General features: G+C 44.3%; 2 protein-coding genes across 3 annotated transcripts in view; one reads left to right on the forward strand and one right to left on the reverse strand.

The window, feature by feature from the left end:
* The window catches only part of sdccag8 (SHH signaling and ciliogenesis regulator sdccag8), a 46,316-nt gene extending 43,381 nt beyond the window's left edge, over positions 1-2,935 (forward strand). For both annotated transcript variants that reach the window (XM_035399741.1, XM_035399742.1), the window contains exons 17-18: positions 357-483; positions 2,593-2,935. In XM_035399741.1, coding sequence (XP_035255632.1) covers positions 357-483; positions 2,593-2,628 — 163 coding nt within the window. In that variant the 3' untranslated portion in view covers positions 2,629-2,935. The remainder of the gene's footprint in view (positions 1-356; positions 484-2,592) is intronic.
* A 287-nt stretch (positions 2,936-3,222) lies between these two features.
* Positions 3,223-26,361, reverse strand: part of akt3a (v-akt murine thymoma viral oncogene homolog 3a) — a 59,726-nt gene continuing 36,587 nt past the window's right edge. The window contains exons 3-13 of the mRNA XM_035399743.1: positions 25,021-25,132; positions 21,786-21,930; positions 20,449-20,580; positions 20,041-20,106; positions 19,459-19,527; positions 17,381-17,503; positions 15,813-15,941; positions 12,253-12,467; positions 11,670-11,757; positions 11,025-11,127; positions 3,223-10,659 (exon numbers count right to left, since the gene is read on the reverse strand). Coding sequence (XP_035255634.1) covers positions 10,574-10,659; positions 11,025-11,127; positions 11,670-11,757; positions 12,253-12,467; positions 15,813-15,941; positions 17,381-17,503; positions 19,459-19,527; positions 20,041-20,106; positions 20,449-20,580; positions 21,786-21,930; positions 25,021-25,132 — 1,268 coding nt within the window. The 3' untranslated portion in view covers positions 3,223-10,573. The remainder of the gene's footprint in view (positions 10,660-11,024; positions 11,128-11,669; positions 11,758-12,252; positions 12,468-15,812; positions 15,942-17,380; positions 17,504-19,458; positions 19,528-20,040; positions 20,107-20,448; positions 20,581-21,785; positions 21,931-25,020; positions 25,133-26,361) is intronic.

Here is a 26,361-nt window from a genome sequence, read left to right on the forward strand (position 1 = left end):
GTTGGCAGCTGGAGTGTTGGCCTTTACTGGACTATTTGCCTCCATTTTAATGAGTCACTGCACACCCCTTGCAGTGCCACCATGGTCTCCACTATAGGAAGCACCACTGTGTCAAACTGGATCAGCATTTTGGGGTTTTTGCGGATGTTTAGTAAACTGAGGACAGAGAGAACGGCAGAAAATGGACTGCATTTATATAGCACTTTTATCCAAAGCGCTTTACAATTGATGCCTCTCATTTGCCAGAGCAGTTAGGGGTTAGGGGTTAGGTGTCTTGCTCAAGGACAGGAGAGAACGGCAGAAGGCGGTACTGTGATCAGTGATCGGCTACACTGCCTGCCCTGTCTTGCCTGCAGGTTACAGCAGCTGGATGAACACTGTCAGACCAGCGCCCAGCAGGTCATGGAGCTCCTCAGCAGACAGAACCAGCTGATGCAGGAGCGCCACATCCTCACCGAGGAGATGCACAACCGGCTCACTCAGGTACCGCAGGCCTGTCTCTGAAGCTGGCTGAGAATGTACACTCTCACTCACCCCATCGCTGTAATGCACACACTAGCACAGGAAGCCACTGCCAAGCCTGCACCAGGATGTGGGACACAGTGCACGATGTCATTAGTTACTGACACACACCTGCTTTGGTTACATAATGACTTTCAGAGTTTGTGGAAACTGCACTGGATTTCACAGCCATATGAAAAATAAGGAACTGTGCATACTAATGCATGATCACTGCTCTTCATGGAGAAATTCAGCCAGCATGCAAGAGAGCATATACATGCACGCAAACAGACACACACACCTATGACACACACACACACACACACACACACACACACACACTACAGAAGGAGTTGGCTGCAGGGTCACTCCAGGTTGGACCCCAGCAGGTTTTGCTCCAGATTGATGCTGGAGGCGTGTGATTGACAGCAAAGAGGGTCGTTCTGCTGTCACCTCTCTCACTCCTGAAAGGAAAACACTCGCCCTTGTGCTTTATTTTCCTTAACCTGCCCAAATGAAGAAAAAATACATATTTTATTTGTAAGTCAGCGTTGAGGTGACCGAATGCTGGACCGAATGCTGGACCGAATCCTAAAGACAAACACAGACCCAAATTAAGCTGGGAGCCTTAAGAGGAACTAAAATTTAGTATATCATGCAATTAAACTCAAAACTTATATATTGTGTAATTAACCTCAAACCTGTATGTTGTGTAATGATGCTCAAATTTTATATATTGTGTAATCAAACTGAAATCTTATATATTGTGTAATTAAGCTCAAATTTTATATATATATATAGTGCAATCAATCATAAATCTGATATCTTTTAGTTAAGCTCTGTTTTTATATATAATGCAATTAAGTTCAAATTTTTATATATTGTGCAACAGCAATTCATATTTATCCAATCATTCATCTGGGATGGTGCAAACAGACACAGATGCAAATAAAATGTCATATAATGTAATTAAATTAAGTTTATATATATTTTGCAATTAAGATTAAATTGAATATATTGTGTAATTAACCTCAAATTTTATATATTGCGTAATTAAACTCAAATGTGATATTGTGTACTTGAGCTCAAATCTTATACATAAAATTTGAGCTTAATTGCATGTTATCTGATTGGAGATTAATTACACAAAATATATGAAATTTGAGTTTAATTACACAGTATATTGTGTAATCAATCCCAAATTTTATATAATTTAAGCTCAGTTTTTACATAATCTAAGTTCAATTTTATATATCATTTTATATTTTGTGCTACAGCCAAAAATCATATTTATCCAATCATTAATTTGGGTTTATTTTTTTAAATGATGTCTATAAAATACAGAAAAAGAGCAGCCTGTTAGCTGGTAGCGCTTTTCAACGACATCAATCCAGTTAATTTTGTTGGCAAACTATGATGTTAAATTCTGTTATAATCACATAACAGCATAACCCATGGAAAGCCCTCTACCAGAGAATCATCACCAAAATGGAGTCACTCCTCAGAAAAGCACAAAGCCAGTTCTGTATGGATTTCCCACAGCCTATATTCCAATAGTCTCTTTTTAATAATTCCTGTTTAAGTGTTTAAAAAATCTCTGCTTTGCTTCCCTTTTATCCTGCAATCTTAGAGTCTAAGTAAGTGTGATTGTTATAGTGAGTGTATAGGTGAGTGAGTGTACAGGTAAATGCGATTATGAGTGTGTAGGTGAGTGAGTGTACAGGTAAGTGTGATTGTGACTGTGCAGGTGAATGTGAGTGTGCAGGTGAAGGTGAGTGTGCAGGTAAGTATGAATGAGATTGTGAGTGTGTACAGGTGATTGTGAGAGTGTTCATGTGATGAATTTAATGCCATGACATTCTCCAGCGTATCTAGTAATCGAACGTAACTGATGAAATTGGGGAATACGAACATATAGATGTAAATGTGCGCTTAGCTTCACCAGCAGGGGATGCTGTTTACAGCATTAAATTAAAATAATTTATTTTGCGCCAACTGAAAATCTATTTTTTTTAAAACGTGCTCCCACAGGTCCACTGAAAGCTGCAGGTTTGTGTGGGCCGGGGCTCTGACTGTGTGTCTCTTCTCCAGGTACCTGCCACTGCGAGGCCCGAGCCCTCATTCTGAAAGCTCCAGAAATGCTGGGGAAACCCGTGCGCGTGTTCTTCAGCTTCCAATCAGGCCGGAGAGAGCGCGAGTTTGGATACCTGCTGGTGATACCGGGCCTCCTCTGCAGGGCGGCGCCACTCGCCGCTACGCGTATCCCAGGGAGCCGAGCTCCCGTCAGGGGCACTCCGCTGCAGTGTGCTTCCCTGTGGCCTGGGAACACTGTACAGGAAACAGGGTTTTTAAAACCGCCTTACTCGCACGTTTACAATTGTCTTTCAATTTTGTATTTTTTTTTTATATCATTAATAAACTGCTGTTCACAGAATTGCGTCACCGATCTCATACTTCAACACAACAATCTTAACTGCAGGTAGTAAATTATGTTCAATACAGAATGTACAAATACATGGTATTAGGACATTATAAATGTGCAGCATTTCTCTATGCGTCAGATGCCGAGTTTAAATGTACAAATGTGGTGTTGCCTCTGTAGACCTGTTCCCACTGACAGTGGCTGAGAATGTGGGTGCGGTTGGCCAGGCTTGGCGCTGCTATCAGCTCGGTCAGCAGCGGGTTAAAGACACACGCAACAGAGACGAGAGCTCGGCGGGGGCAGATTGACATAGTGCTTTATTTAAGCCGTCTGTAAGAAGGAAAATAATGTGCGCCCCTATCATATACATTTACGTGTAAAAATACTAAGGATGTACAGTGTACAAAAACAGTTTCTTGCAGATCATTTTCACATCCTTGTGGGTCCTATACGCAAGGAAATACAGTATTTTTATTCTTTAAATATGACCGACAGTAATACATTTGTTTGAACTTTTTTTGTTTAGTCCCTTCTGCTTAAAATCCTTAACCACATGACTAGATCTTAACACCTATTGACAGAGCTAGCAAGGTCAAGAAATGTCACAAACTCTAAAGCTACATGGACGTAAAATTAATTACAAGTTGTTTTTTTGTCTTTTTAAGATTTGTCATTTTTAAATAAATACTTTACAATTCATGCTCGTTCATAATACACTACCAGGAGCAAGATAACAAGAAAATCTGTTGTAGACAGTACAAACAGTAGCAGCAAAGTATGTACGTTGAGGTGTAAAATATATATTATATATAGACCCTGCAGTTAGTAAGGATAGAACCCACACCGTTACTTGGCCGAGTCGCGACAAAGGGGACGGACCCCCCCTCCCCCCCCAGGAGGGACTGGCTAACAGCACATTGATCCACTCAAAGGAATGGCACTTCCACCATCATGCAGATGGGCGTATGGAACATGATGTGATATCTCCTGTGTGGGCATACATACATCCGTCTCTTTGTTTAACCTGCGAGTTGTTCTTATGGTAACTGCTGAGAGACACTGCTGCGCCAGAACTCTCCGATGAGGCGGCTTATTGGCGGCGAAGACGACACCTCCGCGCCCGTCGTGTCAGACATGTTTGGATGTAAATGACGCTCGGGGGGGATCCGGGAGAGAGGTGGGGTGCAAGGAATCATGGGAGAGGTCAGGCCCCATCAGTGTCACCGAGTAAAACCTGTCTCCTGGCAGCTGCTCTGACGCCATCACACCCGCGCGTCTGTCCTCCACACCTCATACAATATTACATTTTTACAGAGAAAAGAAGGGTTCAGCCTGAGCCTCACCGCGTGGGGAAAAGGGAGGAAGATCTGTGCTTTTCTTTTTTCTTTTTTTACAAACATATTAAGCAGGGACACGATTTCCTTTTCAGCCTGAAATATAAAAAAGTGCAACAGAGACAAAAAAGCTGCTGTATGTTTGGAAGTTGTTTTTTTTTTTTCTTCTCGCAGACTATGGAATCAAAAGTGTTTTGTTCTGTATTTTCTGACCATTTATGTAAAAAAAAAAACATCCTTTTTGTTTCAGTAGTATACAACGCAATACCTTAAATGACCTTGGCATGCAAGATATCCCCAAACAGAACTCCTCCCCGATCCCTTATTTTCTTACAAAACCAGCCCACTGCTAATTCATAAGTGCATTATTCATCATAATCAAATGATCATTTGTCACAGGAAATATTAAGACAAACAACACCACACTGCTTGGCTTAATATTTAGCTTCTATTACCCATATAACTCATCTGTTGAAACGATATCAACATGTGGCTGAGCTGACCATAAACCTAGAATACGTTTAGTGTGGCCATTAATATGCCAGCAAAAATCACCTCTTTCTGTGAACGAGGACTGAAATCTGTACCTCATACTGAAGGAGAGAGGGAATGCAATCTCCATGGCAAGGATGCAGGGCTGAGAGACAGTTAGTCAGCAATCCAGATACATCTCAAAATGGAGCGTTTCAGTTACTCCTCAAATAAATAAAACGGGCAGTGTGAGATAGCGAGAAACAAAACAAAGCAGAATAAGCCTAATTTCTGTAAATTTAGATTTTTCCCAGATTGTTACATGAATACTGTTCTTTCAGTCGGAATAAAAACGTCCTCTTTCTGGGAAACTAAAATGTAAATTCTGGAAGACATTAACTGATGCCAAGAATTCAATCTGACTTTAGTCATTTCTTCAGGAACCTCAGTTCTCCAAATAAATGAGACCCCTTGAATTAGATATTTGGGTCTTCTGGATTATTCTATTGTGCCAGAATAATTTGCAGCCTAGCACAGAATTTCAACATGGTGGGATCGAGCAAATATCCATGGAAATTCTGCAGATATCGCATAGTTACTGTGTGCATACTGCCTAAAACCAACAGGGCAACAGTATTTCTAAATAATAACTTTATTCAGTAGAACAAATTACATGGGGAACAGCAAGGCTATGTACCCTGTAATGAAACTCCTTGTAAATGTGAAAGAGCTTTGGACTGGTCCTCCAATGGTAATCCAAAATCGTTCCCATGATCCCCTTCATTAATGTGAAATTCCTGTCTTGTCACAACAGTGACATCGTCTTGGCTCAGTTTGCAAAAGTGGCTCAAAATCACCCCCACGAAACAACCCGCATGACCCTACCACAGCACTCAATAATGAAGTTTGTGAAATGCTGAAATGTATAGAGAGAGAACTTCCAGAACCTACCCTTTCATTCAGGGCTGAGATGAACAGCAACACTTCAGAGCTTTCTGGGTAATGGTTCCTTCTCTAACTTAGCAGAAACATGCTAACTTTCTCAGAGATTTCTGGGTTATGCTTTCCCCTCTAACTTACTGGAAACATGCTAATTAGCCTTATTTGGCTGTCTGATTGTGGCAGCACTTTGGGGGTTTCTCTTCCTCGTTGACCCCGGGACATGGGTGTACTAAACATTCATCAGTCCTTACTGTGCTTAATGACATCCGCCCACTAACAACCAACTTATTCACCTTCCTTCTACTTGCTCACTTGCTGCATCCTAATCCAAAACCACTGAATTCCCCCACCCCCCCACCACACACACACACACATTAACCTCCTGTCTGTCTGACATCCATATTATTACCAGTCAGAATCAAATGACTCCTTACACGAGTCCATCGCAGATATACAGACTCAAATCAACTTCTCTTTAGCTCCTTATGTCTGTTTGGGTTCTTCTATGCCAAGTTAAACCAAGTGTCTTAGTGAAACATTGCTCCAACACCCAGGGACCCCAACAACCAGGGACCCTATAACTCAGGGGGCCCCAAGACCCAAGGACCCCAAAGCCCCGGGCCCTCAACACCCAGAGGTCCTAATACTGTACTAGGTTTAATCATAACTCCATAAAGCCCTCTGACAACACCTCTGCAGTCATGTGTAATCATGACTCTATTGCTATAGTATCACCCTCCTACAGATGCTGTTAGGGCACAGGCTTGGGTCGTGACTCAGTTTGAAGTCTTGAATCTTTGCTCTGAAGAGTGTTTAAGCACTGGGATTTACTCTCTATCCGACTCTAGGAGCCTTCATGCCCTCCATATGCAGGTTTCTGTCTGCTCCTCCCAATCATTCACTGCACATCCACCTCCAAACCACACACTGCATTTACACTACAACAACCTCCAAACCACACATCACTGTTACTCTACCTCCATCTCCAAACCACACGTTTACTCTTCAACCTTCTCCAAACCACACACCACATTTACTCTTCAACCAGCTCCAAACCACACACCACATTTACTGTCTAGCCATCTCCAAATCACACACCGCCTTTACTCTACAGCCACCTCCAAATCACACACCGCCTTTACTCTACAGCCACCTCCAAACCACACGTTTACTCTCCAACCAACTCCAAACCACAAACCATGTTTACTTTTCAACCAACTCCAAACCACAAACCATGTTTACTTTTCAACCAACTCCAAATCACACACCATGTTTACCTTGCAACCAGCTCCAAACCGCCAGTGTAATTAAAGTGAAATCACTTGCAAAAAAAGAATCATCCAATCAGATACAGTTTAGGTATCTGGTTGTTCTCGTTCCATCTGAAATGCCTTTATCATTCCCAGTCCATTTCAAATGTATCTGTTTACCGTGGTACCCTTGACCATTTTATCTGAAAACAAAAACATTTTTCTGTGTTGCTAAGCTACATCAAATTAAAAACCATTTAATGCCAGAGATTTACATTATGTAGATGTAAATTTACATATTTTTCAGAAATAAAATGCACAGTGGAAGCTATGGAAGCATTTGAATTCATTTCTGAACAATGTTTAATGTCAAGCATGTTTCCTGCAAGGCTTCCTACGCTCAGCATATAGCAGGTAGTAGAGTGAAAGAAAAGTTTATAAGCAATAATTATGGGCAGCCTTAGAGAAGAATGATCTACACCCATTCACTTATATGCTGGAGATCACGTTTAAGATTGAGTTGGGAAAATTCTGCCAGGAATATATGAAAAGCAAGCCTGGAACTACTTGTTTAAGTGCAAAGTTGCGAGTGTGTGCCCGTTTTTCTCAAATAATTTCTCAGCTGCTTCACTAGGAATTTCAGCCATGTGACACACAGATGTACATGTGCAAATGAGGCTTCCCTGCCGCCAGTACAACGTAGGAGCCAATCCCCTTTCTTCACATCTACCAGGGAGGGTTGAGTCCCACAAAACCCCATTGGAAAGACTCCCTTAAATTACATGTACAATACTCTCAGTCTTAATGAGGAAGACTCTTACAATTCTTTATGGTCCCAAAGGATCTCTACTAATCTAAGAAAAGAGACAAAATTCTTCTGAACATTGTCACTTTAAGCAGCTGCCATAGATTTGGGGATTCAGAGACTGGTTAAAGGCAGTGTTAATGGAAAACAGAGTAACTCCTGTAACTGGTAATCTCCTTTAATGCTGATCACACATGCACTGGGGTTAATGAAGTACAGCTTCTTGCCCATCTGCTCAAGACCATCTACAGTATCCACATCCAACTTATTATGAACTTATGAACTATGCAGCACAGTGAGACCTGGATTTCAGTCAGCAATTTCTTATTGAATGGACTTGTTCAGATACAAGAATATTTTAAAGTATAGCCCCTGTAAGTGTTGCTTAAAATAACTATCCACTTTTTGTCCTGCAGAACCCAGGTCAGAGCTCAACTTGCAGACACTGCGGCCCTCCAGGACTGGAGTTAAACCTACATGCATTGCAGCCCACCAGGACTGGAGTTAAACCTGCACTGTGGCTCTCCAGGACTGGAGTTAAACCTGCACTGTGGCTCTCCAGGCCTGGAGTTAAACCCGCACTGTGGCTCTCCAGGACTGGAGTTAAACCTGCATGCACTGCAGCCCTGCATGTGCGGACCCTATGGCCCTCAGGACTGCACTTTGAGAGCTGTGATTCAGAGTACAGTAAATCCACACTTCAGAATGACCAGATGTCTGTTACACTGGGTTTTCCATCTCAAACAGCCCCTTTCACCAGCGGAACAAAACTGATATCAACAATTTTAACATACTGTAAAGAAAAATAATTTTCAGCCCCTGAAATGCTCAATTATGAATACTAACAATAAATAAATATTACCACAGTAATAATGGCTATAGGAGGACTTTTGCAGGTTTTCTAAACTAATATGCAGGCAAAAAAAGAAATGGAAACATGAAAGAAAAAATGACAGAAAAGGCCTCAACACTGTGCCCAACTACATTCTTAAGCCATTTAGAGGTGCCTCTTAGATCCAGAACAAGACTGGACAACACTCGTAACAACCAGAACAATTAAATTACAAGAACAAATAAATAAAACAATTTGAAGCAAATGCAAAAACAAACAAAAATAAAGTCTCAAAAAAGAACTCACTTTATCTGAAGAACAAAATAATATTAACAGTGCTTCACTCTTTCTGCTCCGCCCATTTCTGAATGCCTGGTCAGCGGTTCATTCTTCCTGCGAGTGCACGTTTTAACACTGGCCCCGCCCCCAACCCCCGGCCACTCCCCCAGCACTGAGCTTCAGCAGAAAGTACAACCCATAAAGTTCTCAGCTTCAAAAAAAAGAAGTTTTGTTTGTCAGCCAGCTATTAATACAATAACACAACAAATCTTGCTTTCTAGCAATGATATGTCTAAAAAAAAGCATTGCATATTTACATCACTGAAGGGAAGAATCATATCTGCCGTAACATAAATATATTTTTACAATTACACACAAACACGCACACACGTACACACACACACACACACAGCATGTTTGTGTATGTGTGTGTGTTATCAGTAAAGTGGATCTCCAGAACCTCAGAAGGACATGTACCTATGTTTCCTCTTTCTCACACTTCCCAGACAGTCAGATTCTGTTTTTCATCTGAGCTCGGGCTAGACGGTCTACGTTACTGGCCAGACTGCCTACTGGCTGGGAAACTGCATGGCTCCAGTTCGCAGGACCCCCTGGGCCCACATTGCTGTGAATTGCAGTACCTTTTGAGTTACTGTAGGAGCTCATATTCACACACAGCTTGGTGCATAGTCCTACACTACACTACATTACATTACAACACTACATTGCCAGAGTGATATCAGTGTGGCCTTCCATGTGCATTGTAAGAGTGATATCAGTATGGACATCCGAGTGCACTGCCACTGATATCAGTATGGCCTTCCAAGTGCACTGTCTAGAGTGATATCAGCACAGCCCTCTCAATACATTGTCTGAGAGGGATATCCTGAGTTATTGCCTCTTTAAATGTTCATGCACCCAAGCTAATTTCACTACAAGCGGAAAGTGAGCGTCACAGTTTATTGTGTAACTAAAAACAACAGCTAATGACTTTTTTAAAATGAAAAGCTCAACCTCAAAAAAAAGTCATTAATTCTGATTACAGTTAAGATAACTGCCTTTTGTCCAAGAGAGGTTACTGCAGAGAGACTGTTTGGCATTGTTAGTGTTGAGTAAAGCTAATAATACCTGTAGTTGAGTTGAACACAGCTGTCATCTGTGTCACCTGAGAGAATAATTTCTGGCAGTTTCTACCCTAAAACAAGCTTAAAGAAGCAACAACGCCATGTCAATTGAGTGGTTAACACTCACTTAGAAGTACCGTGTACCATTAACTTTTTTTGAAACCCACAGCAATGTGGACAGAAAGGCTTCTGCAAACCCACGAGCCATGCCGACTGAAATGTCTGAAATGGAACGTGTAAGGCAGCGTTTTATTGTTCTTGTTCTCAATGAGGAATGTGAGCGGCTTTCAACCAAAAAAAACACAGTAGTTTAAGTAAAGAAGTGACAGACAAACATATAAAACCTATGACCGAACGGTCGCTTGCAGTCATCCACAATGCAGGTGGCTTCACCCCGGCCAGAGCACCGGCATGATCTGGCCCAACGTGCAAAATTCCAAGTAAGAGATTCCCAAAAATAGCAACCGAAGAAAGGCTTCTAATGGTTTCCCCATCCAGAAAATAAATAAAGACACAGAAATATACGTAGGCTGGGGTTTGGGGGATTAGAGGTTTGGGGGTCTTGGGGTCTGGGGGTTTGGGGGGGTGGGTACTGTCGGAGGCAGTAGTGGGGTCACTCCCGCCCGCTGGCCGAGTACGAGAACTGGGGGAAGTGAGGCCGTCTCTCATTATCCATGCAGTCCATACCATCTTCATCAACTGCAGGGGGGAGAGAGGGCAAACCAAAACATCGATCAGAGGGGGGGAGTTATGGAAGGAGGCTTGATTAGCAGCCACATTACCAGCTTCAAAGAATTCACTTGCAGAGTCTACAATGCCAGTGATATCAGCACAGTCCTTCAAATACAGTCCTGGGGATTAAAACAGCAACCTTTGAATTACAAGTCCAGTTCCCCAACCACTATGCTACTGATAACCAAATAAAGTACACAAATCCACAAAGATTTAATTACATGATATTAACTACTACTCAAACAAATCAATTACACTCTTACACATCACATCAGGCTAACCAAAAAAAATGAACCATGTAAGAACGCGGCACTGAGAAAAATGGAACTCACATTTTTCAGGAGGTGTTATTGTAATCGTCTGTGCTGTGAATTCTTCATCAAAATACCTGGTATCCGTCTCTGACGACACCTGAGGCTTGAATGGAGGTATGAGCTGAAGAGAACACGACACAGTCCCATCTGAGCCCACACAGGTGCAGTACCGTACACAAAACATGCTCATTTAACTTTGACTGGAGTATCAGAATGTGCAGCAGACCCCACAACACTCCAAATTAAGATTCCAGGGTCCCTGCTACCTGTCCCTAATAGCTGTCCAACAGACCTGGGTCAAATAAGTATTTGTTTTGGATTCAAATACTTTGCTACGCTTTACTGATCTTGTTTGGTGTATTGGAACCAATGAAACACTCTCAAAAAGTGCAAACCTCGCCTTCTGGTCATATTGACAGGCTCAATTACACCAGGCAAGATCAATAGAGCACAGAAAAATATTTGAATCCAAAACAAATACGTACTCGACCCAGGGCTGCTGTCCAGTTCTAACCCTGCCATGTGCTGAACAGAGAAATGATGGTGGCTTCAGTGAAATCTTAAGAGCACTGATGCTTGCTTTCACTACGTTATTTCTTGGGGACCCTAAGCCACACGTCTGAAGTCAAACTGTGTCCTACAGCTGAACATCTTCATCGTTACCTTTTTATCGTAGATATCCTGCCAGTCGATTCCAGTAAAGAAACTGTGCCGCATTATTTCCTTTGCATCGTCTGGACCACCGCCAAGTCTATAAAAAGCAACAGTATTTTACCTCTCAAATGAACACTATAAACTAATGAGCAAACATAAAATCGACTCACAATAAATCAATCAATCGTCAACCAATAAATGCAAGTGACCATTATTTTTCCCCCCTCATAAAAGGAAACATTCTGGTTATAACTGAACTCACAAAACTGTGTTTCGTGCTTTTGAGGAGAATAAATATTTCAGCCCTTGGGGTTAAAACAAAAGATATCAGTAGATGGAGAAGAGGGGTGGGTGGGGGTCAGTAGAGGGGCAGGAGGGGTGGATGCGGGTCAGTAGAGGGGCAGGAGGGGTGGGTAGGGCTCCGTAGGGGGCAGGAGAGGTGGGTAGGGGTCGGTAGGGGTCAGTAGAGGGGCAGAAAGGGTGGGTGGGGGTCAGTAGGGGAGCAGGTGAGGTAGATGGGAATCATTAGGGGGGCAGGATAGGTGGGTAGAGGTCAATAGAGGGGCAGTGAGGGTTGGTGGGATGGGGGTACCTCTTGTTAGGGTCCTTAATGAGCAGCCCGGACAGTAGGGACTTGGCATCGGCGGAGAGGGTTCGGGGGAACTTGATGTCCTCCATCAGGATGAGCTCAAACAGCTTCTCGTGGTCCTGGTTGTAGAAGGGCAGTCGGCCGCACATCATCTCGTACATGACCACGCCCAGCCCCCACCAGTCCACCGCCCGCCCGTAGTCATTATCCTCCAGCACCTGGGGGTGAGACAGGAAACAGCACTTTGCTGGACTGGAAGGAACCAGAAGAACTCTGTAAGGCTGAAATGAAGGTACTGCACAGCACATGTATTCTCCCGCTCGCATGAATAAATAAGGATAGACCAAAGTATGCTGCACACCTCCTCAGTCTCCATCACTGCATCAGGCAAGATGGCTGCTGACGGAAATATGCCTAACTCCTACACATTATCGATTAATATCAGAGTATGGTGCGGCTAGAGGGCTAACGGCGCATTATAAAATCACAAACTGAACTCAGCCGCTTTCAAAACAGCCCAACATCGTGAGTCACAGGCGTACCAGATGGAAAATTTTACAATGCTTGTGAAATCCTGCATACTTCAAGAAGCTGGCTGCTTAATATGCACCAATCGCCTACGGCTGCAGGAGCCCAACATGCAACACTACCACTGAGCCCGGAAGCAGCGCGGTATAAATAGCCGTGTGTCTGAGAAAGGGTGCAGGTTTGGGAAAGTGTGAGTGTGTGTGTGCAGACTTGGGAGAGTGTGAGTGCGTGCGCTGATTTGGGAGAGTCTGCATGTGTGCGAGTGTATGTTTTTGAGAGGGTGAGTGTGTGTGCATGTTTGGGAAAGCATGTATATGTCTGTGTGTGTGTATGCATATGCGTGTGTGTATTTGTGTGTGTGTGTGCATGCTGGCATGCGTGTGTGTGCATGTGCATATGCGTGTGTGTTTGTCCGTGTGTGTGTGTTTGTGTGTGTGTGCGCGCATTTGTGTGTGCGCATGTGAGCACGCAGGTTTTGGAGGGGGCTGGTAGTTTGTTCTGGGACATGAGGGAGCCCCTCAGCAAAAAAGGGGGGGGGGGGGGGGGTGATGAACGCACACAAAGCCGGTTGGGGTCCCCCTGCTCCAGAGCCACAAGCAGGGCTGAGAGCCTGCAGGGGAGGAACAGGCCCTGCTTGGGCAGCCATGTGCCAGGGCTGCAGAGCCCAGGCCCGGGGAGGGAGAGGAGGGGCCAGGCCTGTGGCTCCAGCACCAGACCCCTCCCCAACAGGCCCAACAGGCCCAAAGAACAGCCAGCTCCAGCCAGTCACTGGTCATTGCATGCACACACACGCACGCGCGCACGCGCGCGCGCGCGCGCGCACACACACACACACACACACACACACACACACACACACACACACACACACACACACACACACACACACACACACACACACACACACACACACACAGGCACACACACACACTCAGGCACGCACACACACACACTCCCTCTCATACACTCTCACACACGCCACATGCACACACATACACTCCATACACACACACAAATCTATATAAAATGAAATTTGTTAATTTAAAAAAAACATGTACATTTGAGGCTGTAAACACTAGTAGTCAAAATACAAAAAACTATTCAATTTCATAAAATCATCATGCAAATAAAAATGTAAAATGATTTATTTTCTCAAACATTATTTAGGCTACATTTTTTCCTCAAGAAAAAAAAAATTGCAACATAAGAGGCACATGCGATGAAACAGACTTTATCTGAATAGAGGAATGTCTTTTTTCCTCTTCCAGTATTTTAATTATTCATTCACAGCACAATTGTCTAACATTCATAAATAATATTTTTAGCTATTTTTTTTAAATTCAGATATTTCCCATTGTCCCATTTTTTCATCTTTTTAATTAAAATCGCCATTTATTACTGAACATGTTATGGAGTTATGGAGTTGAATTGTTTGCAATCAAAAGCTCAATATGGTATGGCAGTAATTAACTTTATTCCTAAAATAGAATTTAAAAACTGAAATAAATCCAATTTAGGAGAAGACAGAACTCAAAAGCAGGCTGAAATTGTCCAGGGTGCAATATTTCTCCTAACACCAGCAGATGAGCTGGATATCACGCTGACAGAGATCAGGTTAGGTTAAACACCGCGGCCACAACCACGCCAGGAAAATACCAGAGTTCAGCACATCAAAGTCCCAGAAATACCCGCGTGTCACTTCTACAGCCGGAAAGACTGGCTTCTTCTCCTCTTTCTGCATCCTCGGTGCATCCATCTCTCTCCGTTTTTTTTTTTTTTCCCCTCTTTCTCTTTTTTTTCTTTTTTTTAATCCCGACTACTTTGCATCTCTGGAACTTGGCGAGGAGCGCGTTGTGTTATTTTTACGCGGTAAGGCGGTATCGATGTCCAGGTTTCCCAGCCACCTTCTTCCAACCTCCCCCATCTGCCACCATCTGCCTCTGTTTAGCATCTCCGTTTTTGTGCAATCACATACTCTTGTGAAAAATAACCAACACTCAAATCATCTCCTGGCACAGCGGAGGGTCTGAGCAAAACAAAACGCCGCGCCAAATTGTCTTCCGTACTTTTCAAGTGGAATCTATAGCCCCCCCACCTATCCCCCCCGCCCCTCCCCCCCTCCCCATGAATATGCATGCTGCCCACAGCAGCTTGTGCTGGCGCTCCCGGTTCTGGAAAGGATTAGGCAGGAGAGCTGCGAGCGGCAAACCGCACTTTTACAGGGGTGTGCGGGCGACCGGCGTGTGTGTGGCTGCGCGCGCTGGGGATTCTGCTTCGCGCTCGGAGGAATTTTTTTGCCGTTTTTTTTTTTTTTTTTAAAGGAACAATTTGAAGAAATAATTGAGCGCGATCCATCCAAGGAAACGGAAAGACGTCCAATACGCCCACCGATCGGTTGTAAACGAACTGCCGCTCACAGGCGTTGAGCTGCAGCGATCCTGAGATGATTCCGTGTTCATCTTTTTAAGTAGTGGAAGTGATACATGTGTGTTGGGATGACTCAGAGGATCATGTTAAACGGGGGGGTTATTGTTTTGCGTTCACTGCGATGCGAAGTGAGTCAGGACGCCAGTATGAGCTCACCGTGAAAACAGTGTAATCCTGTAGCATGGCTGCATTTGTGGTGTCGTATGAGTAATTCTGAGATAACTGAATAAATGTGTGTGTGTGTTGAGGTTGTAGATCTGTAGGATTCTCAGACACCTCCTGAGAGCAGGAGATCCTAAATAGCATTCTCCCCTCACCCCTCTCCCATCATGCCTCTCCCATTGCTCTTCACCCCCGTACACCAGTGTATGACCCCCCAACAGGAAATGGACACAAACACACAGACGCACTCACAGAGGCACACACACACACACACACACATATGCACACCCATGCATAGCTGTGCAGCTGGTTGGCAGATGTACTTGTGGCTGCTTCACTCAGGGTTGGTGATAGTGAGCTGAAAAGCCTGTCCAGTGTGGGGGCACTGGGATGCCAGGGCATTTTAAAGGGGGTTTGTGGGATGGGACAGTGAAAGGGTACTGTACCTCTGGCGCCAGGTACTCTGGCGTACCACAGAACGTCTTCATGGTGGCAGCATCAGTGATTCCTTCTTTACACAGGCCGAAGTCGGTGATTTTGATGTGACCATCCTTGTCAAGCATTAGGTTCTCCAACTGAAGAGGTGACAGTGGTTAAAACAAAAGAAAATAAAAAGACACTAATTATTTCCATGAATTCCAGTTCTCCTCCAACCAAAAACAGCAATTCCACACAGCAGAGCCTCAGGATTTATTCTGCCTCCTTAAGAACAGTCCATGCAAATCAGTGTAGACTGCTGAGCACAGAACAGTCCATGCAAATCAGTGTAGACTGCGGAGTACAGAACAGTCCATGCAAATCAGTGTAGACTGCGGAGTACAGAACAGTCCATGCAAATCAGTGTAGACTGCGGAGTACAGAACAGTCCATGCAAATCAGTGTAGACTGCGGAGTACAGAACAGTCCATGCAAATCAGTGTAGACTGCTGAGCACAGAACAGTCCATGCAAATCAGTGTACACTGCGGAGTACAGAACAGTCCATGCAAATCAGTGTAGACTGCTGAGCACAGAACAGTCCATGCAAATCAGTGTAGACTGCGGAGTACAGAACAGTCCATGCAAATCAGTGTAAACTGCGGAGCACAGAACAGTCCATGCAAATCAGTGTAGACTGCGGAGTACAGAACAGTCCATGCAAATCAGTGTAGACTGCGGAATACAGAACAGTCCATGCAAATCAGTGTAGACTGCGGAGTACAGAACAGTCCATGCAAATCAGTGTAGACTGCTGAGCACAGTAAGATCCATGCAAATCAGTCTAGACGGCACAGTAGTTCTGTGAAAGGACAGGGCCTGGTCTACAGCTAAGCCTGAGATGTGAGTGGTCCTGGTCTGGTCCCTTTATGTTCAAAATGGGCAGTGTGGGAGAGGACTGAATGGTGATGCATGCAGTGTAAGAGTTAGGGTCAGGGTTGCAGTGTAAGAGTTAGGATCAGGGTTAGGGTCAGGGTTGCAGTGTAAGAGTTAGGGTCAGGGTTGCAGTGTAAGAGTTAGGGTCAGGGTTTCAGTGTTAGGGTTATGGTCAGAGTTACAGTGTAAGAGTTAGGGTCAGGGTTGCAGTGTAAGAGTTAGGATCAGGATTAGGGTCAGGGTTTCAGTGTTAGGGTTATGGTCAGAGTTACAGTGTAAGAGCTAGGGTCAGGAATGCACTGTAAGGTAATACTACCACATGGTGAAAAACGTAAGTAAAGAAGGCGACCCTGTAAGACGGGGAAAGAGGCTGAGAGCCGTTCACCCATAAAAGGCCCTTTTCCAGTTTAATAGCGCTGCCTTTTCTGGCACAGTTTGGCCTCGCACGCTCCAAGTCTCAGAGCAAAACACTGCCGCATCTTTCCCAGCCGGCAGAAACCTGCTCCCCCCCACCCCCCCAAACCCTCAGCTTTTAATTACATTTCTGCACATTCCACCCCACACATGAGATGCTCAACAAAAAACACCCCGAAAAAAAAAGGAACACCAGTATCTGATCACTTTCAGGCTTTCTGCGGCCGGTCGGCCGTTTCCCCGTTTACCTTGAGATCGCGGTACACGATCTTGGCGGAGTGCAGGTAGTCGAGAGCGGAGACGATCTCGGCGCCGTAGAAGCGCGTGCGGTCCTCGGAGAACACCCTCTCTCTCGACAAATGGAAAAACAGCTGCGGGATAAACAGCGGGGATGGCACTGCAATAATTACTGATTTATTGGGGGAAATTAACACAACACAAACTGCCTCCCACCGCCATATTGAGATGATAGATGGCGCGGGCTCTCTGAGGACGCCGCCGAACCCAGACGGCAGCTGGCGCATCATCCCCGCTGGTCCGGAGGGGCGCGGCGCGGCCTGCTGAAGCACTATTTTAATCAATACGCCCGCCTTGCTAAACGCATTCCGCCGCCCGCGCCGGGCCAACCGCGTGCCGCTAGAGCTCCGCCGTTTCTATAGCAGCGCCGCCCGCCTCGGCGGTCCGTCCAACGCGGAGACGCGCGATCGAGCGCCCGGACTCCGCCTCAGCTCCGGCCCACCCCAACAAGCCTCCCTCCCCCCCGAAAGCCCCCCGAAAGCCCCCCGAAAGGGGGAGGGGGGGGCGCGTAGCACAAGGTCTTCCAGGGAAGGCTAACAGGCTGCCTGATCAGCGCACGCGGGTGCTGCAGCCAGGGACAGGTGCGCGCTCATAAGACGGCTGGCAGCTGCGAGCGCTCGGGTTCGGAGAGGCGGGACGGACAGGACGCCTCGTGCAGGTGAGCGTTCGCGGGCCAGAACTGGCTGGGCTGACGGGGAGCAGGTGACGGTGAGACTCGACGAATTAATGCGAGATTGTCTCGCGAAAAACAGCCCGTGATGGGATTTCATTTTGGAAGTTGCTTTTTCTGCAGTTGCGCACAATGTGAACGTTCGCCCGAAACAAACAGACATTTTCCAGGGTTTATTGTCAGATAAAAATGAACAGACAGGAAAGCAGAAGAAAATGCTAGCATCTGTGTTAAGAAGTGGTAGAATTGTAGCAGGGTTCGCTCCTGATTCATACACTATCAGGCCTGCACAGGATCTGTCTCCACAGCGACGGGATGAGTGACATGTGTGCCATGTGCGCCCACAGCCAGGCGACCCAGCAGGGGGTCACAGGCCCGAGCGCTACACTCCCCACACAGCGCATAGCGTTAACACCCGAAAACGAATGGGAGTGAATTGGGAGCCTGACAACCGGGAGGAAGTGACGCTGTTAACGGTCAGCAGGGACAGCTGATACCGCTAGTATTCACGCGATCCAAATGCAATGGGGCAGGCTCCACAAAATGACTTATGTTATACCAAAAGGAAATATCCCTTAACACACTGGCTCTCCATGGAGCTTGTAGCATTCACACAATGGCTCCCTATACGGAGTGTAACATTAACACACCAGCTCTCTGTATAGAGCACAGCTTTAACACACTGTCTCTCTATAGAGTGTAACATTAACACACCAGCTCTCTGTATAGGGCATGGCACTAACACACCAGCACTCTGTACAGCCCAACATTAGCACACAGCAGTCTATGTGTCGCTAGTGATACAGAGAGTCTGAAACACGCACGCCCGAACAGGAAGAAGGCACTGCAGGGCGTTGCCATAGCGGCTGCATGGAACACGCGTGTGATTATGACACTCAGCTGCGGAGCGTGCAGCGAGTGATGCAGTACCGGGCCAGCGGACCGAGACGCACAGCAGTGTGTGGTCAGGCGTCTGAGGCAGTGAACATAATTAGGGGCGTTCCACTTCCTATTCTGATGAATGAGCGGAACTCATGAGTAACCTTCTGATTATGAACTCACAGGGGCATGAAAGACAGCACACAGGACCACCGTACAAAAAAAGAAGCAAGTTTCTTTCCAACAGATTTCATTTCATTTTAAAACATCACTAGATATCCAAACCCTAAATTATAAAGAAATATCCTGTAATCGTCCAATACACATATCGTAACTCCTCTTCAGTCATAAAAGTAGTTTTCTACTTACAATATTCAAGAAAAAAGAAACATCTGCTGTATGTCTTATTTCATGTCTTGCCATTTTTGATACATTTTCACAGACTAAGAGATTAGAGAGGTAATAGTTTTTGTGACGTACCTCGCCGCCGTTGACATATTCCATAACGAAGCACAAGCGGTCTTTAGTCTGGAAGGAGTACTTCAGAGACTGAAACAGGAGGAGAGACACTGACCATCAGACAAACACAGGAAGCATCTCTCTCTCTCCCCCTCGTTCTTTTCACACGCACACACACAGTGAATGTTTGTACAGGTAATATACAAAACAAATTAATGTATTTTTTATAGGGACAGCTATTTTTCTCTCAGAATAAAAGATGGCGCAGAGCGACAGCCGGAACAGTGGTAGCGGCCTTCTTCAGAGCGCCGATATATAACTTTGAAAATGGAAGCCGAGGGAACGTCGTCTTTAATTGCACTCCTTAATTGTTTTGCTAAACCTGGTGTGTGTGTTTTGCGTCGCACAACAGCATCTGGAGTGTCAGTAAAATGGCTTCCCTGCGCTGACTTCAACAGATGCGGAGCTGCATTTGGGCTGTTAATTTCTAACAGTTTATTCTCTGTATTATAATTAGTCTCTGGGGGTACCGTGTACATACAATCAAACCCGCAGCACACGTGGAGGGGGCCGGCTTCAAGGAGGCTGTGGGAGAATACTCACGGTTAAGAAAGGGTGTCTCGTGTTTTTTAGCACTCTGCTTTCTGTAAGTGTGTGAGCCACCTCGTCCTGCAGGAGACAGACAGGCAGACAGGCAGACAGACAGACAGACAGACAGGTGCTCAGTGAATGCGGATGCATTGCAGACGCCGCCGCTGTCCTGGAGCCAAAAACCCACCTGCTCAATGGAACACCCAGGCAGGGGATGGCCACCAATTTACATAATATTAAGAATTAACACCGAAAAAAAGGGGACAGGGGGATAGGGAAGAATGTGTGTGGAAACCCTACACCAAGGCACTATGCTGTCACACAGATGGACTGCTCCACAGCACCAAAGTAGGTCCTCTTACAAACTGGAGGTTTATGGCTTTGAACTTTTACATTTTTAATAACGAGACCATACTTTACCTTTGCAATAATGACTTCTTTCTTCAGAATCTTCATTGCATAATATTTCCCACTTGCCTTCTCCCTCACTAGAATGACTTTTCCAAAAGTGCCTTTTCCCAGGAGCTTTAAGTAGTCAAAGTCATTCATTGTCTGTAAAACAAAAGAAAGGTTATTACTCAACAATGAACACTGGAAGTAAAACTACAAACATCATTTACATCCTTGCAAGCTATCCTTTGGGGAGCAAGAACTGTATAAACTAGGGAATTTGCACATGAAAGAATGGGTCATAATGTCAGCTTAAATAAACTGTACAGGAATAGCCAGGAATTTAAGCTTATTATCAAGTTCAAATCTAACACGTCACATTATTGGCTCTCTGTGGTAAACTTTGGATTTGTGCTGACTGGTGAAGCTCACCTTGGGTTTGTGGCGGTGGGGACAGTAAAAGGTGAGTTCAGACCAAAGATTTGTGACTCCAAGAAACCGTTTTAGAGTGCTGCAGAGAGGAACTACAGCAGTGTGAACTACCCAACCGCATAACATCTGAGGCCTGTGCTCAGTCGTTGCGGGCGATTCATCTCGTTTAAACGCAGGTGGCTAGTTTTAGAAAGCAATGTATGTCAGTGCTATAGTCACGTTTTTCCAGCAAATCAGCATGCGGTACAGTGTAAACACAATGATGGCAAAGTTTTGGACTGAGGAGAGACCTCCTGATTCAGCTACTCGAGGAGCAGTCGTGTCTATATGACATGAGTTTAAAAACATAATCAAGCAAGATAAATAAACAAAATGCCATCTGCCACATAGCAGAGAGGCTGGATGTCTGTGGTAAGTTAATTTTTCTTCTTCCGTGCTATACAGTATATCTCCATGGGCTACCGCAGTTAGCTACCCAGCCAACAGTTTTTCCAACAGTGTCTTCCTTGGGCTTTTGTCAAGAATGGGAAATCCAGGACCATGCACAACTGTGCATATACTCTGTGTACCGGGCACTGAAGCAGCAATGGCCGGCTCCAAGGTCTGGATCTACGGCTCTTACATTTACAAAGCCTTGCTATTATTAACAAGGCTGCAGCGACAACAAACATTTCACTATGGCTACTACTTGTGTCCATTTTTTGCTATATTGACCTTGATATTTGCAAGATGGGTATCGCAACCAAAAAGGAAGTAACTGTAAACAAAGAATTGGAGAGAACCGTTGCTATGGTTACCATAAATATCTTGTTACTTTGATGTGAGTAGGTCAGTTTATGTTGTGAACCATTGGCTTTGAGATTCTTTTGCGAAGAGCTGCCAGTTGCAGCTCATCTTGTGGCGAATCTTTGGTCTGAACTGGACTTAAAGCTCACCTTGCGTTTGTGGTGGCTGGTGGAGGTGTCCATCTCCTCCTCACAGATGTTGTCGATCTGTGACGTGGGGCTGCACTGGATTCTCTCCTCCTCCTGTCTTTGGAGTTTATCTGCCACAGTCTGTATGGCGTCTGCCCACTCGTCCCTGTGAGTCGCAAACACAGGACAAAGACATTCTCAGTACCCTTCTCAGTCCTTCCAGCGGCTTCTTGAGCCCCAAGATCCTCAAGGACTTTTGTACAGTATTCAGGTATCCTGTCAGATCACATCATATATGCGACTACTTATTCACATCTTTCCTAAGCATCATTCATTTTTGGAAACAGTGTGGAAAGGTGGCCCTGTCATCTGCAAAATGAACTTCTGACTATTTTCTACCACATTTCTGTTAATTGAGCTGTTGTCTTCTGCAACCCACAGTTTTCCAGGAGTTCAGCAAGATTTTTAAACAATTGTTTTATTCCCTCTGTAAATATCCAATGTGAAGCACTGTGTGTTAACCTGTTTTTAAATGGCACTATACAAAAACAAAGGTTGAATGACTGACTGGTTGGTTGGTTTGTTTGTTGGTTTTTACGGTTGGATAGATGGTAGATTGGGTGGTTGACTGATGGTTAGTTGGTTGACTGGTAGGCTAGATGGCTGGTTGGTCAGTTGTTTGATAGTCAAGTGGCTGGATGGTTGGTTGGCTGACTGATGGTTGGTCAGCTGAATATTTGGTTGGTTGGTTGTTTAATGGTTGGTTGGTTATTTGGTAGATTCTTTGATGGTTGGTTGGTTGGTTGGTTGGTTGATTGGATGATTAGTTGCTTGAGTGGTTGGATAGTTGGTTGGTGGGTTGTTTTAAGAGCTAGTTGGCTGGTTGATGGTTGGTTATTTAAAGGTTGGTTGGTTGTTGAATATTGGTTGATTGATGGTTGGCTGAATGATGGTTAGTTGGTTATTTGAATCATTGATTGTTTGGTTGATAAATTGGTTAGTTGCTTGCTTGCTAATTTGATAGTCGGTTGATTAAATTAGTTTGTTTCTTGCTTACTTTGTTTGCTCATTTGATAGCTGGTTGGTTGATTAATTGGTACTGCACACATTTAAAGAAAAGCGTAAGTGCGTATGAATACGTGTCAGTACAGTTCCATCACTGAGCCCATAGGTGCACAGATTCTCACACTGTCGCACTGTGGTGTGAAGGGGAGACGACAGACAGAGCACAACCATCCAAGCCTGAAGATCTTTTTGGAGTGATGTGAATGCCATAGGAAGACTAATCTCAGGGTGTCATACATATCACTGCAAAATATGACCAAATAAAGCTGCCAGATACATTCAAAGGAAATAATGGAATAGCTAACAGCAAAGACACTAAAGCTATCGTGCAGTGGTCTGTACACAGTGGTATCAGCATTGAGGTTCAGGACAGATTTCTAAGGGGTATGACATTATTTTAATTTACATGGCTACTCGGAAAACCACAGAACACCATGAAGATAAATCCAAAATCAATCGTTTATCCTTTTTAAGAATGGGAGATAACGGGAAATGGCTACAGTTAGGTTGGTTCCAGCTAGTGCCATCTATCCATCAAGCTCTTCTCTCTCTTATAATAAGATACATATGTCAAGATCTTCAAATTCTTTACACCGAGTAGTAATAAGGATATAGGTATGTCTGCAATACATTTCTTCCCTGATATATATATATATTTTCTTTTTTAGTTAATCAAAATGACATCATCCTCTGCATTTTCACATTTGTGATGTAATAAATCTTTTTTGCTCGCAGCTTAATTTCTAAGAAAGTTCAGGTCGGTGAGACATAATTTCTAAGAACATTCATGTGAAAAGAAAACTGAAAAATGTTTCATTAGAAAGACTAAAAAATTGTTTCATCAGCTAAAACTACTTTCATGTAGACTAAAACTATTTTTCATCGATTAAATCTAACAATATTCAAATAACTAAAATGTGACAAACTATAATGCAAGTTAGTCAGAAGAATACGACTAAAACTAAATCTAAATCTTTTGCCAAAATTAACACTGCTTGGTGGCCATGTCCAATCGAGGACTAAAGCACATATTCCAATGTCAAGTCAGACGTCTTCAACTTCAATTTTGAGCTCAGGTACAGATGCAGCTGCAATCTTGCGTCGCAGGCATCTGTCTCTCTGCCAGCTCTGAAGAGGCACCGCTCTTATCGTTTCCAGCCTTGCAGAGAACCGCTCTTTCTAAAAATACACACCTTCCTTCCGGGGAGAACAGCTGGATAATTTATGCCAGTGCTACTTGAAAGCTCACTTTGTAGCCCCATCGCAGGGACTGTTGTTAATCACCTTGTTTGTTTTGTGTGTTGTGTCTCCAGCACTGTTCCATCATTTGCATTTCCACACAAAAAGGAGAGACAGGTGGAGTTTATATGAAAGACTATGGGTGGAACAGTACATGTGAACGAGACAGAAAGTAGTATCGCTATCCAATTATGCTTAGATCGGCACTTACGTGTTTTCAAATTAATTTTGAAACTAGCTTGTTTAAAATGCTGCAATTAGTTGCTCATAAACTATTACACAAAATGTCACAGAAATGCCCCAGAAAAGTAAGTGCAAAGCCTTAGTCTGTGTGATGCTTCAGTCCATGCAAAGCTTCAATCCATGCAGAGTTTCAGTCAGTGCACAGCATTAGTCTGTACAAAGCCCCAGTCTGTGTGAAACCTCAGTCTGTGTGATGCTTCGGACTATGCAAAGCATCAGTCGGTGCAAAGCTTCAGTAGGTGCAAAGCTTCAGTAGGTGCAAGGCTTCAGTAGGTGCAAGGCTTCAGTCAGTGCAAAGCCTCAATCAATGCAAAGCTTTAGTCTATGCAAAGCCTCAGTCAATGCAAGGCTTCAGTGCTTTTGTCCATGTGAAGCCTCGGTGCATGTTAGGCTTCAGTCTGTACAAAGCCTAAATTAGTGTGAAGCTTCAGTATTAAGCTTCAGTCCATCTCAAACTTCACTAAAATTGCACAGGAGCTTTATCGGTCGCTGAGGACCACACGTTCCAAGGCAAGAGTGGCACTGACCTTCAGATAGCCAAATTCCGTCCCTTCCTGGGAAATTAACAAGAGTACAGCAATGCTGCCTCTGCCCAAGAGCTGCCGATGCAGTGTGTGTGATGGCTTATTTGAGCCAAATGGGCTTCAATATTACTGTTCATTTGGAGGGATCCCATAATGCTGGAGACTTTGCCAGAGAGAAGGCCCACCTTTCCTCAGGAGAGTCCACATGAAAGGTCCTCTCGATGACCGTGGTCCACTGCAGACACCTGATGATGAAGGTGTTCGGCTTTGGTCGTTCTGTCTTCATCAGCTGGCATTCTTGGGGGGGGGGGGGGGGTTAGAGACCAGAAGAGGAAGAGGAGGATGGGGAGTGATAGAAAGGGAGAAAAACATGAAAACAAAGACAAAGGCAGGGAAAGAGTGTAGTTATAATGTTCTCTGTGTATAATGGACATTAATGTGGATGTCCCTGCCCTCTGGTCTGTGCGGAGAGGTTCAGTGCAATCAGGAACCTCCTCATGCCACACATGGATGCTCCAATCAGTGCTGGATTCAGTTCTGCCAATTCAGCTCCCCAATATTCTCCCCACAACAGTTTAGTCAATTTCTTCTATAAAGCAACTGAATTTCTTCAGTTATAATCATACCGCTCAACACAAAACCCCAATACATGCAATTATTCTAATCATAAGACAAAAAATGTTTTTAATCAGTACAAATTCCAACACCATATCATAAAAATACCATGCATACAGACAGTGAGCTCCATAATGTCTGGGGTAAAGACATATTTTTTTTGATTAGTCTCTGTACTCCACTTTTTATTGATTTGTCTCTGTACTCCACAATTGTAGATTTACATCTACAAAATTCATGTGGTTAAAGTGCAGATTCATAGCTTTATTAAAGGGCACTTGTACATTTTGGTTTCACCATGTACGAATTACTGTACTGTTTATACATAACCCCATTTCATATATGTAAATATATCAATATAATCTGTAAAATCAAAATGAGCTAATCTATTTTTACCATTTTAGTAAATTTAATATTTAGAGCAGTATAATAATACATAAAATTAAACATTTATACAAATTTGTAAGTATATAATTTTGTAATCACAACTGCACTGTGATGGTGGACTAATGAAAACAAGGTTTCCAGCCTTCAGAGCGTTATGCCAGCAGAGGCACAGGGCCATGTCCAATCTGTCCATAGCAGACATGATAAAACCACTCGTTTTCTCTCTCTCTCTCTTTCTCTGTATCTCCCTCTCTCTTTTTCTCTCTCTGTATCTCTCTCTCTTTCTCTGTCCCACCCTCTCTCTCCTCTCTCCCCCCCCCCTCCCCCCCCCCCCCCCCCCCCCCCAGCCCAGCAGCAGGAAGTGGGGTCGCTCCTGGTCTCTTAAACAAGGCGCAGATTTTTAAAAGGCACCTTTGCCGTATTTATTAGGGAGGACATACAGGCGACAGGTGAAACAGAATGGCGCCGTGTTCCGTCCATAATGAGGTCCCCTTGGCCGCAGCTCGGCCACAGGTTGGCTCAAA

Source organism: Anguilla anguilla, chromosome 18 (assembly GCF_013347855.1).
Source record: "Anguilla anguilla isolate fAngAng1 chromosome 18, fAngAng1.pri, whole genome shotgun sequence".
NCBI lineage: Eukaryota > Metazoa > Chordata > Actinopteri > Anguilliformes > Anguillidae > Anguilla > Anguilla anguilla.